Here is a 17,722-nt window from a genome sequence, read left to right on the forward strand (position 1 = left end):
GCACAAATTACAGGCATTTGCAGTGATTCTAGGGAAGAAAAATATTAAATAGCTGTAAGAAATATTGCTGCTGTTTTCCTCTTTACCTGCAGGAAGGAGAATTGTACAATATGCCATTTCCTGCCTTTTGCCTTTGCAGGTGATGTGGAAGCTGCCCAGTGGTGGTGTCTGAGCCAGGGGCAGGCTCAGGGAGTTGGATGAAATGTTTAAGCAAGATTTCATGAGCTCTGCAGGCACTTGTTCTCAGAAAAAAACCAGATTACCCACCACTACAAAAAATTACCTGGGAGCAAGTTGATGTGGAAATGTTGCCTGGACCTCCAAATTACTTCTTTGCAGAACTCACTTTTATAAATGAAACTTGGCTTGGGGTTTTTTTAAATTACTGTTAAATGAGGAATATTTTGAGATGATCAAGTTTGCAGCTCTTCACTGAAAAAGAAAGACCTTTCTATGATAGGAGGTTTAAATCTATGAAAAATCTATTTATTAAATTATTATTAAATATGTTGAAATCTATGAATAATTGTATGAGGAAGTTATATCTGCACAGTAGTTGAACTGCTCAGTATGTGTTTTCAAAGTAACATTTCAGCTGGAAAATAAGATTGATTAACTCTGTTGAGGATAGCTGAGTTTTAAAATTAACAATTCAAAGTAACTTTATTTTTTTTTTAATACTTCATATAATGCTTTTAGAAGTAAATGTAAGTGGTTTTTATCTGCATATATGTGAAATGCATCGGGGTGCTTGTCAGCTGTGGTTTGTACTTATACTTTCTCAGAACCTTTCAGTAGAGTGTTCTGTTTTCATTTTGTCCCACCTGTCAGAAATCTTTGATTTGAAAGCTTGCCTGCTTTCTTGCTGGGTGGATGTAATGGAACTCTGACTAAAGTAATTTTTTTTTTATTGAAACAGCTGTTATAAATCTGTAAACTTAATGAAAACTGTAAATACTAAATCAAAATTTTCATCTTTGTGTAGCTTTCCTACCTAGAAAACCCAATTTTTACTACCACTGTAATGAGTTTATTGTATGCAAGTGTATTTTTTAAGCAAGCTGTGATCAATCTGAAGATATACCTCTGTACATAATCATTCTCATGAATAGTCATTACCAGGCTTCTGCAGTTCATTTGTAAAAGCAAAAGAAATAAAATAACTTGCTCAAAGGTGTTTTCTATCTTTTGCTGAGCTGCTGAAACACAGTTGTTCTATTTCTGCAACTTTATTAAGTTATAAAGTTTATAAAAGTTTTCCTAACTTCCATTGCCTGGTGCCTCAGAAAGTGTAGTGACCAACCCCAGGAAGAGACAGAAGCAACTACCTTAAATCTCTTTTATTTTTCCCATAATTATAGGTGCTATATTAATTTCTGCAAAAGAAACAAAGTAGCACATAGTGTTAGTGAGGTTATGTATAGAAATATGCACATTAATCGTTTTTAATTCTAATAATTGTTAATTATTAATTTTATTTATTTATTGCTATAATATTTATTGTAATAATTATATTATTATAATAATTATAATATAGAATATATAAAAATAAGAATAATTAGCATGCTATGATATTAATTTATTAATTCTTTATTATTAACGTATTGTAATAATAGTGCCATATTAATAAAATAAATGTGAATAAAATACATGTGAATAAAATACATGTACATATAAAATGCATTAATGAAATTAGTACATATTAAATTTATTATTAAATTATCATGACAGATGATTGTGATTAATATTAAAATTCCTAATAATTAATTATTATATATTAATATTAATTTTATTAATAGTAAATAAGTGTAACACTAAACCCAAAATGGGTGTGTTAAAACTTTCCTTGTCTCCTCTCGGAGTTTGTACCATGTGTACCAACAAAGCCATGAATGTCACCTGGGTATTTATGGTCACCATAAGCCCTGCCTGTGTGCAATGTTTGACGTGTGTCCCACCCTTCAATCCAGATTCTTCTTCTAAAGGTTTCAAATTTGCTTTTTGATATGTCTCCACACACAATACAGAGCTACTGGCCAGCTCTGTGTGGGTTTAACCCTTGAGGCATGTCACAGTTCTTCCTCAGGAGTCTTTGCTCAAGGAAAACAGAGTTTTCAGCCAAGCCTCGTTCTGTTTGAAGCAGAGATTCTGTGCCCTCCAGCTTACAGGGATGGCTGTGATAAAGTTGGGGCAGAAAACCTCATTGCCCTTTATTTTTCTGGTGGGTGTAGAAGCCCATTGAATGAGTTCTCAATCCAGCACGTGTTGTTTACTTCTTCAGCAGTGCAGCAAAGGCAGAAATTACATTAGAAACTTCTTTAAAAATCCAGAATTGAACATTCTCCCCTTCCTTTCCCGTGTTTGTGTCTGTGAGATATCCATCATGAGTAGATATCATGCCTAATGGTTAGCAGAAGAGAAAATTCAAACCATCCTATTGCAGTGGCTTTCAGCTGGTGCCTGTTGTGAGCTCTTGGAGACTTCTAAAAGATTTACAGCAGCTAACAAAGTTATGTTAAAATAGCCTTAGATTTGCTATGGGAAAAGGCTTAAATATGCAGGGGACTTGCCCACTGTCAGAAATTGAGTAGTTCAGAAGATCAATCTCTAAAGAAAGGTTACAAAAAAAGAATATGGGTGCTACTCAATGGGAATGGGAGTACTCAAGATGGAGTAGAGCATCAAGTGTGGCATTTCCATTCTGCATTCTTTCTTTTACTTCTAGAATTCATTTTTCCAGTAATAATTTCATGGGGTTTTTTTCCTGCTGAGTATTAGTAGGAGCCAGTCCTTCAGAAGAGTTCTTTTAATCTATTAATCTTTTACAGATTTTGCAGCTGCCCATTATACTCAGATAACTGTGTTGTCTAGCTGGAGGGGGGTGTGGATAAAAACCTGAACTGCTATTTCTCCTGCAGATAGCTGACATTTTTTTGTTCTCTACCTCTAGGAACTTCCAGCCCCTTTGCTTGATGATTCCTACAGGAAGGAATTGGGAGATGAAGCAGCAGCTGTGAAGTCTGAGGATTTTCAGGATTCTATGAAAATAGCCTGGCGCTACCAAAATTTACCAAAAATGGAGGTAATGGCTCTTTCCTCTTGCACTTAAAATAAATTTGAAAAGCAAATGCTTTTCAGTAGAACCTAGACAACAGAACTGCTAAGGGGCAGTGTTACAGGATTGACTCTTGAGGGAAAACTATCATACCCCACTGAATATTTTGATTACTAGTGATGCAAAAAGAAAGGGAATTTGAGAGTTTGCAGGTACTCTAAAACTCACTACAGACAATAGTAATTTAAAAGTAAAAAACCATTTAAGTTCCATGGGATTTTTCAACGAGTATTATCAAATTGAGACAGCTTTTTATGAAAGTTTGGATAATGTGCTTGCCTCCAAACTTGGCCCAAATTTAGTTGCACCCAAATTACTTAAGCAGGCTTAATCAACAGGACTTAGTGGATGTCTGCAGTGGAAGTGCTGTGTGGAAGCAAGCTGTTGACCTGCTTATCCATGTGCATAACAACTAAAGCAAGCACTTGAGATTCTATCAGCCTCACTGTCACTGGGAGCTAAGCACTGGGCAGGGACAATGTGAAGAACAAGCTCAGTGGTCAGTCTTTCAGAGTTTACAGTTATTGGGTGTTTTGTGGATCATCAACCTCCCATGGCTGGTGGCTTTCTCATTTAATCCAGCAGCACAATCAGTCTTTAACAAAATTACAGCATTTCTGGCTATCCAGAATCAAATCCTGGTTTTGTCTGTACATTTTAGTCTACGTTTATAAATTCTGGTTTAGATGTAGTCATACCTGCCTAGTAAGTTCAGTTGTATTCTTAAAAACATAATTGGAATGTGACAAAATGATCTTACAAGGCTTGGCATGTTTGGTTTTCTGTGAAATTGCACAGACATGGCTATACAGTTGTGTCAGAAAAGACTTATATATGGTGACATGCCAAATCAAACAGCCTCCAGGGTAATCATATAATCTCATCAATTTTATTATTGTGAAGCTTGCTGTGCCACTCTGAACCATCCCCAAAATAATTTGTCTGTTTTAAAATCTAGCAGAGTTCCTTTTACATGGATATGAAAACATTTTCATGTTGTTAACAAATTGTGTTCTGATGTTCTAACAAAATAGAAAAATTATTTAAAAATTCAGTTGGCTGTCCACTCATCTTCTTTAACTTCATAGCAGTAACCACTTCTTCCACTAATGTAATATTTCTTGAAAATGCGTGATGTATGTACCCTTGATTACTGAAAATTGATTATGCAAGACAGAATAAGGTGGTTGGTCTTTCTGGGTGAGTTTCCCTTGTTATTGTTGCTTTTTGAATTGGACTTTGATCATTCTCAATAGTTGAGGCACAATTTTTTTTTGTATATATGAAATTTATACAAAAATTAAAACACACAGAAGTATCAATGATAAACAATCTATACTTAAAATTCCTCAGGATATTTTAATTGGTGAAAAATTAGTTTAAATTGATATTTTTCAATGTTTTGTATTGCAGTTATCATAAAATTTTGGCTGTGTTCTATGTAATTGGATTGGTGCTTACACTCCATTGAGGAAAAATCTGATACTGCCTTGCTACCCGTAACAATACATTTAGTTCAATAATTTAATGAACAACTTTGGTTGTGATTCCTCCTTTAAATGTTCCTTTGCTGGTAAAAACCAATGTTGGATAAAATTTCAAGGCATATTTTCCAAACTGATTGAACTAATATGCCAGTGCATTTTCAAAAACTACTGTCAAATAGTTTCAACTGTGAAAGAGAAAAATTAGCTTTGCTTTTAGCTAGAGCTCTAAACATGATAGCAGAAACTTTCCTACCCATTATCTGGCTAAATACAGAGCAGGAATGCTGAGTAAAAGATGTCTCTGTGGCCTTTTTGATGATTGATTTGTTTACTGTTTCTGAGTAATAATAGATTTTTGATTGGTAGTTCAGATGTTCCCTTTGCATTTATTTGACCCTGTTTAGACCAGCCAGGTACCTGTTTTTTGTTCTTAGACATAGTATTTGTATTAGTGCTCTTCACAGCTGTCACAGTTTCTCTCTACATATAGCACATACCTTCCATCAGAAAAAAATAGATTTATAAGAAATCTGTTGGAGTGAAAGACCTTGTTATGCTTGATGTGCCTTTGCCAGTTTGTTACTTATATCTGTTTCAGAGGTGAGTTTAATTTCAACTTTTGAGTGTATGGAGAGCCTCTTTTGCAATGCAAGACAGGCTTTTTCTCCTTCTTTTTTTTTTTTTTTTTTTTTGAATGAACTGCTTATGTTCTTGGGGCAATATATAAACTGTCACAGCATGAAATCAATTTTCTGCCTTGGTTCATCCTAAATCTGAGATTTCTAGCACATTAGTATTGCAATTAGAAGCATTAACAGCAGACGGTAGTGTAAAAGCACGCTCTGCTCGCTGACAGTTTAGAGTATTTCTCCTTGTGCAAACCAGGAATCCAGGAAAGAGCTGGCCTGAGCCTCCAGCCTGCTAAGGGATGTAGTGATGCCTTCTTGAGGAGCTGGGACAGAGGCTGGAAGGAGTTCAGAGGAATAAAGTGGATATTTATTGAAGTGCCTTCAAAGGCCACGCCCTGGCAGTGCCCAGGTGGCTCCAAGATGGAAACGAAAGAGGCTTGGTCACGAGATCTGACCTTTTTATAAGTTTGAAACCATTTGCATATTGGAGTTAATTGTCCAATTAATGGCTTCAAATGATGAAGTTTCATCCTCCTTGCTTGCCTGCCCTCCTCTTCTCACCTTGTTTAAGCTTTGGGCCTGAAGTTTAAAGAGATTGTCATTGAGTCTCCAGCTGGAACGAGATTGTTTTGTCTTCACCATCCTGTGAGAAGATCCCAGCAACACTTTACAAACCATAAACTAACTTGATGCAAAGCTAAAAGCTGCACACCAAACCAGAAGAGAAACCCTCAAAGCCCAAGCTATGGGTGTCAGAGAGGGCTGGCCAGCGTGCACTGCCCCGTTTCATTATTCACGCTTCCTTGGGTCAGGTAGGCTTTCCAGCAGCTCCCTGCTAAGCCTGGGAATGCAGGACACTGAGCCCTATTCAGGGCCCTCTGCCATGGACCCAGCTTTTATTGCTTTTATGGGGTTTTATTAGCGCCAAATCCCAGGCTCCACCCAGTTTGTGGGCGCTGTGCTCATTCTTTGGAAGCGGGAGAGGTTATCACCTACCTTAATCCCTGCGGCGGGGTGGATTAAGGACACCAATGTGCCTCGGGATTCTCAAAGAGGATCCTGGAAACTTCTTGTTTCTTCTTTTTTGCTGTCTTTACTAAACTCTATTGGGCCTCAGGAAGGATTTGCATCTGAAATGGGCGACCTGGAGCTTTTCTCAATGAAGACATCAGATCAAAGTTCAGTTAGTCAAGGCCTTTCTAAAACATTAAGGGGGCTTGGAAGTACACAATAAAAAGATGAGCTCTGGCAGAGATTGCAGTAAAAACATTCTGATCTGTAATCCGGATAAAGAATAGATTATAGGCCAAAGAACAGCCCCTGTTTAAATTGCTTTCAGAATCCTTGTTTTGAATAAAGTTACATTTTACAATAAAAACATTTAAATTTCGATGGAATGTTGTGTTTCATTGAACTGCCTGCTTTAAAAATCAGATACCAAGAAATAAATTTTTTTTTTTTCAGTAAAACTGGTTGTCTCAAATGACTAGATATTCATAAGCAATTCCATTGGTTTTTAATTTTTCTTTAAAAAGTAATTATTTCTTTTAACTAAAAGTTTGGCTTCCATTGGTTATTCTGGGAAAAGTATTGCATTATTGTTACTGTTGATATTCTCTGATAACTGACCAGGCCTAACACCTATTAGTCAAATAATTTCAAAATATTTACACTAAATCAAATAATTCTTACTAATCTTAACAGTTTAATACATTTTGGTGAAATACTATCTACTTGAATATTTCATGGTATAACAGCTTGGAGGGGGGGTTCCTAAACCAGGAAAGGGGGGTTAACTTTACATGTATAATTCATATAATGTTGCAGGTTCTGTTCTGAATTCCATTAATATGGACCAACAGATGCTTTTATTTCCTCTATTTAATAGCACAGCATGTTCAAAATGTGTAATTCCTGCACAGGTATACATTAAATTTGGTTTATGGTGTTTCATATACCAAAATTAAGATCTGAAGAAAATGTATCTTCATTATGGCGTATCATAGTTATTGCATGTAATGCTCAGCCTACTGTTTATTTGATTTTCAAGGAATTGAAAATAATTTTAAACTCTTTCTTATTTTTCTATTAAAATCAATTATATGAAGATGCAATGGTTGGTTTTTTCACTGATCGTAAATCAAGAGAAAAGTTTTCCAAGTCAGCTGGAAATATTTCTGTAGTGCCTATATAATTGTCAGAGACTGAAAAATCAAAGAGGCTGAACACATGATGTTCTGCTGATTTCATAGATCTGGCCTCTGCAAATTTGTGATCATCTGTCCAGAACATGTGCAAAAATATATTCTTTTAATTGTCTGCCTGCACTTTGGTGCTGCAACTTGGAAAACAGAGGTTGAACTCTGTGTGAAGATTCACATTCAAGTATGACAATGGGGGAACAAAAACTTAGTCTTAATTATTATAATGTTTTTCTACTTTAAGCTTTTATTCAGGCTGAATGGGAAAAAACCAGAGGTTTGAAGTGTACTGCTAGTTAATTACTTTCCTTTGACAGATTATAGTTTAAGATTGTAATCAGTACTGTTGTTTCCACAGACCAGCCCAACAACATATACAAAGTTTGGCCATTATTATGATGTTTCTAAAAAAATGTCTCCAGAACTGTCTCAGTCTGTGAAATTGCACAGTTTTTACCTCCATGAAGAATTGCCTTTCGAGCCTGATGTGAAAACATGGTAAGTTTTCACGGTTCTGTTGTGTGTTTAGATTTTGCATTCATATTGGCAGGAAATTATAATGTGGGGTCTCCACTTGCTGTGGGGATGGAGGTCAGGAGCAGTTTCTCCATGGGTGCCACTCAGTGCCACCCACCTGGAGTGGCACAGGGACAGCTCAGAGCTCTGCTCCCAGCTGGGGGAGTGTTGGAGTTCTGGTTGCTGAGAATTTCAGAGTTTCTGCGCTGACAGGCACTGACCCCCAAGAGAACACTGCATTTCACCTGAGGCCGTGGAGAAGGATTCCAAAATTGAATGGTAGAATTGGGATTGCAGGTGTGGAGTTTGAATAGAAGGGTGTAATATCAGAGGGGGGAAAAGTCAGAGTTTAAGGGTTTAGAATATAGTAATATATATATAAAGCAAGATGGAGGTTTTAGGGCAGTGGCTGGTCCCTCTTCACCTTCTTCTCCTTGGGTTTGGGTGATTTTGTGTAATTGGTCAGGAAACTGCACATTGTGGACTTCAAGTGATTAGCTCTTGGGTTAAAAGTGAAAATAATTGAGGTGTCATTTCTCAATTGGATAGTTTAGCCTTAAAAGGCCTTGTAACAAAAGATAATTGGCCATTTTGTGCCTTAGTGAAGAACTGCAGAACTGTGAGACTGTAACATAGGTAAGAAATAATAAACACCTGAGTCTGAACATGAGCTGTCCTCTCAAGGGCCTTCAATCCCAATCCAAACAGAGGAATGAGGAAGCTGAAAACTGGTAGGGGAAGGGAGCAGGTTGGCAGTGACAATTAAGGCAGACATTACTAGGACAGCCTAGCTGCATGCTGAGCCCAGCCCTGCTGACAGCCCAGTGTGGGGACTGGGAGAGCTGTTCCTGTCTGGCTGCGAATCCTCCCCGAGCACCGTGCCCCAGCAGCTCAGAGATGGGCTTGTCAGGTGGCTATCAGCCTTAAAAGGATCTCTGCAGTTCTCAGGGCTTAGGAGACAGGCCATCCTTGACCTACATAGCTTAGAGAGCTAGATCAGATTAGTTGATGATGTGCTTTTACTTCTTTCATCCTACAGCTTCACCTAAGGAAAATGCAATATGCTGTGAATAAAATTACAATCGCTAATTAGGTCTTACAAAACATTTCCTATTCAAGCTCTTCTCGGAATGAATAACTCATTATGTTTATGGCTGTCAGTAGGGAATTAAGGAAGACTGAGAGAAAATGAGTGACAGTAGCAAAGACTCATCTTAGCCTGTAGACACACACATCCATTGTGTCTTTCTTGGAGACACTTCAAGTCAAGTCAAACATCAAGGCTGGGCCAGCAATTTCTTTGTCCAGCCACTATTATATTTATATGATAGTGTAATTTATATAATTCATATAATACCCAGCTTTATAGATCCCTGTGTATAGGGCCAGCTCCTGGAGGCAGTGTGGGATTCATTGGGAATGATTTCCACTGCAGTGCATTCATATAAAACCTCAGATTTATGAAAGAAGTGCAGGATGAGCTGCCTTTCTTAGAGCTGTAGCAAAGCAAAAGCCAAGTCTCTCTCTAATTTGTTCTGGGTTACATGATCAAACGTCTCTGCTTTGTGAAGTAAATTCTTGTGATAGTGTAAAAAAACCCCAATTTTTGGACAAAGCAGAGAACTTCCCTCTGTGTAAGTATTTGAACCAACTTTGTTCATATGTTAATATTTTCTAATTTTTAGTAGCAGAGCAATAGAGGATGGACACAAAAAATATCTGACATGTTGCAAGTGTTGTTACAGTTACTGAGCAATTTAACTCCTTTTCTCTTCTCCAGCTAATGAGAATGTTGTGACTCATCCACTAACTATATGGCTGTCAAGTATTAGTTCATTTTACATTAAAATCAAATTAACTCATCAGTATAGCATAAGGAATGGACTTTATGCATTTGATTTTCTAAGCCTTGTTCAATGCTGATATTGTGCTTGTGTGCTAGCCTGATAAAAGTGCATCATTCTTACCACGTGAGTTCTACTCTTTTTTTTTTTTTTAGTTTAAATCTAACAGAAAGATTGGATTTATATAATTTTCTTGGCAAATTGGTAGAGCACAGAGTGATGAGGTGAGGGAGATGATCAGATAAAGGTGGCCTTTGGAAAGCTTATCTCCTTTTCCTCTCCCTGCCACCTCAACGTGGGTCTCCTTCAAGAAGCCTCTCCCAAGGAAATGAAGGAATTGTGGTGCTGGGAGTAAAAGCAGGTACCAAAGAACAGCCAGCCACCATTCCAAACATTGTAATGCAGTCTAAAATCCACATGATATATGGCAAGGAGGAACAGAGACCACACTGAAAATAGCAAACTCTTGGAAATCTGTGGGAGATGTAGAGCTGTGTAAGCCTCTTTCTTTACAGTAGCTCATTTGTCTTCTAACTTTGATTGTTGTTATTTCTGACCACAAACACAGTGGGTTTTGGATTCCCTATTTTGAAAAGGTTGTACTAGGTCAGTGTTAAGATGAGGTGGGAAGGAAGAATTTTTCAAAATTACAGTCCCTGATATTAGGCTTAAAAAGGAGAATGGAAGTTCTTGGAAAAATGGAAGCAGAGTTAAAAGCTGACATGGTGGAAATACAGGCAGGAAATATGGAGATGTTTTTCTAATGATTTGCACAAGAAGTTGCCTTGCAGACAGGAGTATTGTAGAATCTCCATCACTGAAAATTTCTAAGGACAAGCTAGGTAAACATCTGTCAGACTAATTGAGGTCCTTTTCATCCCTGTATTTGTGATTCTTTAGTTCACATTAGTCATGATGTCTAAATTAAATGAAATTAAATCAAAAAAATAAATCCATTTTATTTCACCTGTTCCTCAGTGAGTGATCTGTCTCTGTAATTATAGCTAATGTATTTTTTTAGGTAATTTCAGAGTTTCCCTTGCATGATCAGAGATGCAGGGAATTTATATAGCCCAGAAACTCTTGGCCCTTTTGAGAAATCATGTGTATTTATATATATGTCCCTCTCTGGCTATCCACACAAGCACTTGGTCTCCTTATGGACTTGGACAGAAAGGTGATTTTTGTTTTTGCCTAATAAGATTAAAACTGATCTTTTCTTTGCAATTAAAAATGAGGTTTTGGGGTTATCAACATCATTTGGATCAGTCTTCCTTTTGTTTCCTGTGTTTTCACATGTGTGTGTGCCTGTTTTTTGATAGAGAGAAGGGCAAAGTGTCACCCTATAAACTGGCACCTGTGTGTATAGTGTAGGTATAACATTTAATAGCCGTGTTTGCTCTCCTTGCTGCAGTTCTGGGATGGCTGAATTAGACCAAGGGGTTCTCTGGGGATAATCACCCAAGGTGGATGGAAATTCATTTCCCCATGCTAAAAATTAACTGAAGCCAGTGCTGCTAAGGGAAGCAGTAAATGTGCCTGGGCGTTGGGTGGCAGAAGAAGGCAGAAGCCCTCCCTGTCTCATCTCCCTCTGATGCTGGGGAAGGGCAGTTGTGTGCTGGTGCTGGTTTGCAGGGGTGTGTGCTGACAGCAGCTGCTCTGCAGTGGTTGTTGCCGGGCTGCTCTGTGTCCTGGCGCCCAGCAGGAAGGCAGGAATAGCCTCTCTGGTGGCCCTGTGCACTGCAGGCAACACTTCTGTCTATGCTTTCAGTCCCCTCCTTCAGGGCAATTACCAAACAAGAAGGTTTGCTAATCAAAGGAACCAAAATAATTGAGTTGTGGTTTTTCGGTAACACTTGTAAATCTTACCTTGCATTTGAAAAAAGAATGAATTTATCTAGAGGTGGATTTACCAATAAATTTAGATAAAACAGGTTTGACTGTCTTGCCTAATGGAGTCTCCTTTTCCATAACAAGGCTATTTGTCATACCCTTGATAACCTCACCTTTGTTAAGTGCTTGGAAACTATCAGCAGAGAAGTCAGAGCCTTTGTTGTAACCAGGATACCTTCTTGCCAGCTCCTGCTTTACCCATTACTAAAGTGCTAAACAACAAAGAAAAAAAAGAGTAAAGGAGGAATTGTTTAAACTCATTATCAACATCAAATCGTGTTTAGCAACAAAACCAAAAAAAGACTAGAAATTGGAAAATAAGAAATATGTTATTTCCTTCCTTAAATATTGTGACAAACATTGCCAGAAGGGTAATGCAACTTGCTTTTATAAACAGTGTTTCTACAATATCCTTCATGTTCTTATGTAAATAAGATGGGTCAAATTCAAGGAAACCATTAATATTTTAGAAAGTGGTAGAAAAGCACCTGTTCTGACATTTTTAAAAAATCCACACACACCAAATGGTTTCTAAAAATTCTTTCTTTGCTGCGAATATCTTTCTGGTAGATTAATTGAAGATCTGTTTTATTTCTTTGGTTTAATTTTGAGGCCCTTTAATGCTGCAAGTGCTTTGGTTATTTTTTTCTTTTATCCACTAGCTTTTAAAAACAAGTTAGTAATGAATCAGGAATTGGCAAATATTTTTATTGCAGTATATTCTCTGACAAAATAAAATATTATCTGTTGTGATAATGCAAAGACACAGAGAGAGAATTTTGGCTACTTTGGGGGGCTAAAGTTCACCCTGTAAACTGACAGCTGCCACACAGTGTAGGTGGAACATTTAATAGCCATTCCTTTTTGCAACTGAGCACTGGGAAAGTAATGGACTTGAGAAGTTCAACTTGCTTTTTTTGTATAGCAAGGCAGACTTTATGCATGAAATATCAGGTTGAGATCATACACTGCCAGTTAATTTTCAGGTCTGAATTTCATAAAGGGTGTTAAATTATTCAAGTGCATCAGTTTAGCCAGTAGCCTTCTAGGGTACTAAATCTGAAACAAACACAGAGTTTAATTTGGAAACTTTCCTTTGTGTTCATATCAGGGAAAGGTCATGTCTTGATGTTTTTTGATATTGACTGTTTCAAAACTCAAATTTCTTAGGGCCACATGATTTTTTGATTGTAGATGTTTATAACTCCAGTATCTTTAGGGGTTGAGGTTGTATGGATACTGTTTTCTTAAAGGAAACACACGTTTTTGAGCTGAAGCAGTGCTGCAAAGGACAGACCATTGCAATGCTTACATGCTCCTCAGAAAAGTTGAATTCTCTCCTGTTGCAAAGCATGAAAGCAAGTTTGTTTGGGTTTATTCATCAGTAAAATGCATTTGGATAACAGTCTAGACTCTTAGCAAAGTAATGGGAATAATATTAATTATAATATTTCATTAATATTTGGGCCAGGTGGTCTCTCAAGGTGCCTTCCAACCTGAGCTGTTACCAGACACATAAATTATGGAGCAAACAAGGATATTTTTAAAGGCAAAATTTTCAAAATAACCCGTTTTGTAGATCCAAAGAAGGGCAGCAAGGGGTTTGAATCATCAACCCTTGATGAGACTGGAAGAAAATGTCAAAGACAGAAAAGATGGAAGGGCTTAAGCTGCAATGAGGAACCTGCATCAGGCCCAGACACTTAACCCTGCGTGGTCCGTGGGATTTAAGCAAACAATTTCTCTTTTAAAAGTGAGCGCCTGAATTGCTCTTTGAAAGCAAAGAGCTTGTAAATCTGACAAGATGATTTGCTGAACTTTCATTTTGTGTTAAGTCTGCTTAAATCCATTTTTAGCCATTGACTTGCTTTTGTTTATTTTTTCTGAACGTTATATTTTCTAAACAATACACAGAATAAATGCTACCTCGCAATTTTGCTGTCATGCAAATAAAGCTGTGAAAATGCATGAAAATTTTCCTAGAAAGTCATCCCTGTTCATCAGGGGCATTGATTAGGTACACTTGGAATAACAACTGGGTAGATCTCTGTCAGTTACAGAAGATTAGTACTGGGCTGGAATGGTTTCAACTTTAAGTTGATACATTAAATCATTAATCTTCTAGATGTAAGTGAGCCTGACATAATTAAGTTATGTTAATCCCTAGAGATTTTAGCTTTCACTAAATGTCTGAGCGCTGAACTAGTTAATATGAAGCAATCACAACTGCTTATAATGTCAACTTTATTCAAAGAGTTTGGGTTATTTTTTTCTTTTCTGACACCTTTTTTCCATGTGACACTTGCACTGAGAGCTGCATCTGTTCATGTTTATTTTTCATACAGCTGTTAGAGACATATAGGAGAATATTGAAATGTGTAACTGAAATATTTCTTCTTCCCAACAGGAATATGAACAGTGGTTATGCAAGGCTGCTTCAGTCCATTCAGAAGATCATTTCCCAGGAGGGCTTTGATGGCTCTCACCCCCAGGTACTGAACTCCCTCACACTCTTCTTTAATCTTGTAACTATTCTTTTTTTGCTTTTCTTGCACAAGGTCTTGGACAAATCATGAAGGAACAAATAGTTTCTAGACGTTGCTGAAGTAAACAAGCAAAATAAATAGAGTTGTTCATGTTTTAAGGGGTTTTTTGAGTTTTTACCTGTTACAGATGTAGAAGAGAAAGAAATGTAAGGCAGCCTTAGTAAAATGCATTTTCTGTGCAATTAGTTAATAAATGGATGGCCAAATATAATGGAAAGAAGCGAAACACATTTTCACCTACAATATTTGTTTTTCAAATTATAGCTTTAGCATAATCTGCTCAAGATGCTTGAGTTTAAACATTTACCTCTGAACATTCAGGTTTTTTATTGTTGTTTTAGCTGGTATGAATTTTTAATTGATTAGATGGCAGTATCTTTATGTGGTGAGCATTAAAAGAGAAGTTAAGAAATAAGAATGCTATTTCAATTTACAAATCAGCTTATCAGCCTTCCAAAAATCTCTGTACTCTTCATAAAATATAAAAAGTGGGAATCAAAAACACTTTAAGTGTAACAACATAGGCTGCAAGACCTTTTCTAATTGGAGCAGTGCCCTGTAAATTATTCTTTGTCATATTCAGTAACACGACAATCCTTTGGAGCTGATGGAAATCATATAATAAATTATATATATTGATGCTCAATTGAAAGGTAATTATTGCTGTACAATAGAAATGCCACTGCAGTAGAAGCCAGTTAGCATAGACTCCGGAGAGCCTGAAATGATTTAATACAAGTTCAATATCTTAGGAATATTAGGTCTTTTTTTCCTGTTGCTTGAGTGCACATCAAAAACTGCCTGAATCTGCTGGAATAGCTTGGGAATCATTTTTGCAGGGAGATGGTGCAGGGGAGGCTGTTTCCCTGTCTGCCAGCGGGGTTTAGGAGCGTTACCTGCGCCGAGCCCTCGTGTGTAAATGTCGGTGCTTGTGCTCAGCCGAGATGTCTGGGAGGGTTTTGCCCTCCCCTCGGTGGCAGTGCCAGCCTGGAGAAGGCCATTGGTCGCTGCCAGGCCCCTCTCCCCGCGGTAGCCATGGCAACAGGGATGTGTGTCATCCTCCCCTGCTGCACAGGGATGCTCCTCCTGCCTCAGAGCCCTGGGTGACACAAACACCCCGCCGGCCTCCAGCCAGCCTCCCGCCCAAGACATCAGCCTCTTATTACTCATTTTTCTTTATACATACACTTACATAAAAGAAAATGAAGGTTTTTCAGGGCCAGCACTTGGGTGGGTTTTTTTTGCTTGCAAAAATTCAACATCACCGATCATTATTTTCTCTGCGTTTTGTCAATTGTTTCAAAATGACTTACTAGTGTCAACAGAACAAAACCTGAACTTTAACTGAGATGAATCTAACAAAACCTGAACTTTAACTGAGATGAATCTAACAGCCTATTTTTGCTCAATAATACATATCAATTTCAAAGGTGAAACTTTAAAAGTTACTTTTCAGGCCAGTTTATTGATCTAGAAAGCCATTAGCACCATGTAGCTCTTTCTGTTTCAAGGGAGGTAAGGCAAACAGTTTCCTGGAGTGGTTTTTATTATTTCCTTTTAATATTCCACTTTCCCCCTTGCATCATCTTTCTTTGTACAGTCAAATTTTATACATTTGGAGGCCTTGCATAATACACACTTCTTAAAAATGTGTCCGGACTTGAATGTAGCAGTGGCCTGGAACACACCTTGGATCTTTTATTTGCCAAATCTCTGAGCAATTCCTTGCTATTTCATTTCTTTTCATTTCCTGAGCTCTCTAAAGTGCTTTTTAAGTAGGCAGATGTGAAGATTGTAGAGTAAGGAGCAGCCTGTATCCTTCTGTACCTGTGTATAGTTGCCATATATAATGATAAAAGCTTCTGAGAAGTTTGTGCATGTACCCCCACCCCCAAATAATCCTGCACCTGACTGATAAAACTTTCAGATATTTTTGGCTGCTTTCACATCAATTTGCCAATGATACTTAGATTTTCTCCTTTATTTGAAGAGGAGGAGAATGTGACTCATCCCAGCTGAGAGATGGTTTGACACAATGGGGAAAATAAGTGAAAACCACCATGAGAGGTTTGGTAGCCTTTGATGAAATGCTCAAGCATCTCTAGGACCTGACTCTAGTATAGTCAGTTAACATTAGTTAATAGTTAACAATTAGTTAATACTTGGAAAATCAGAGTTTGAATTACCTAGAAGCTACAAATACAAGCATCAGGTTTGCAGCCTTTCTAAAGCCTCCCAGTAACTCTGCTGTTGATCCTTAAGTGGGAATCCTTTACAAATTGATAGTGGTATTAAGTTGTATGGAGTAGCACCTCTTTGTTTCACAGTCTTTTGGGGTTTTCATGTTTGAAACCAGAGCTTTAATAGGCAACTATTTCCTAACATTAGTTTTGTATACTTTGAAGGCTTTCAGGGTAATAGTTGGGGGGGATTTATTTTGTTGTTGTCTTGGAGTTAGGTTTTCTGAATTCTTCATAATCAGAATTTCTGCTGCCAAATCAAACACTGTTACAAGAGTTACATTTTTTTTTTAATTAAAAAATAAATCCAAACTTGCAGGCTAATGTGAATATTAAAGACCTAGTGGTGCATTTTTAAGAATGTTATCCTACTCTTTACAGCAGGCTGGTTGTGGGAGAACATTATGCTTCCACTTTTCTTATATTTCAGTTTTGGAATAAACTGAAATAGAAATAAATTTTATCTATATTATGTATATTAGTATATATCTTTTTAGATAATAAATTATACTGGTAGAAGTTCTATTACTGGCCAAATAAATACATCTGATATTATCTGGTGTCTGAATAGCTTTATGTTTTACTACTCTTACAATTTGATGTTGTGAAATAAGCATCTGTCATCCTCTCTCCATTGAGAGAACAGTTTTTTCCTCTGTATTCTGTTCTTATGGATATTCCTCATAAGAAAAATGTATTTTTCTCATTTAAGAACTTTCTGTAAGTTTTATGTGTGTTTGTGTTGATATTTTGAAATACTGTAATGCTTTCTCTGCCTGGTTAATATCCATGATATCTGGACAAAACAATTTTCTTAAATGCCTCATTGTTCTTTTTCCTGTTGCTTAAGTGCACATGAAGAACTGCCTGAATCTGCTCTGATCAGAAGTAATTGAGGAATATTAGACAAAAATTTCTCTTTTTTGGTATTCTTTTTAAAACTGAACACATGATCCAAGAGGATACCAGACAGAGAAGTGTTGTCTTATCCTGTACTGTTGTCCTGATCTTCAGACAGTGGTGTAAAAAGTTTACTTTTTGTAACTGAAGCCTAAAAGCCTGCAAAGCCTGAGACTAAAGAAGCCAGAGTTGAAGCACAGATTGCTTCCACAGGGACTGGGGGTGAATTGACAGATCAGCTCCCTGGGTGAGACACACAAGTGGATAAAAGCAGAGCCATGTGGGGCTGCCTGTGTCACCACCCAGGCTCTGCCTACCCAACATGGATAAGGAAGCTTTTGAAAGAGCAGC

General features: G+C 37.3%; 1 protein-coding gene across 1 annotated transcript in view; it reads left to right on the plus strand.

The window, feature by feature from the left end:
* Nucleotides 1-17,722, plus strand: part of ELP4 (elongator acetyltransferase complex subunit 4) — a gene marked incomplete at its 5' end in the record, with an annotated part of 135,682 nt that overhangs the window by 25,845 nt on the left and 92,115 nt on the right. The window contains 3 exons of the mRNA XM_084207925.1: nucleotides 2,951-3,082; nucleotides 7,791-7,930; nucleotides 14,093-14,177. Of these exons, the coding sequence (XP_084064051.1) occupies nucleotides 2,951-3,082; nucleotides 7,791-7,930; nucleotides 14,093-14,177 (357 nt within the window). The remainder of the gene's footprint in view (nucleotides 1-2,950; nucleotides 3,083-7,790; nucleotides 7,931-14,092; nucleotides 14,178-17,722) is intronic.

Source organism: Fringilla coelebs (genome assembly GCF_963513975.1).
Source record: "Fringilla coelebs genome assembly, chromosome: 6".
Taxonomy (NCBI): domain Eukaryota; kingdom Metazoa; phylum Chordata; class Aves; order Passeriformes; family Fringillidae; genus Fringilla; species Fringilla coelebs.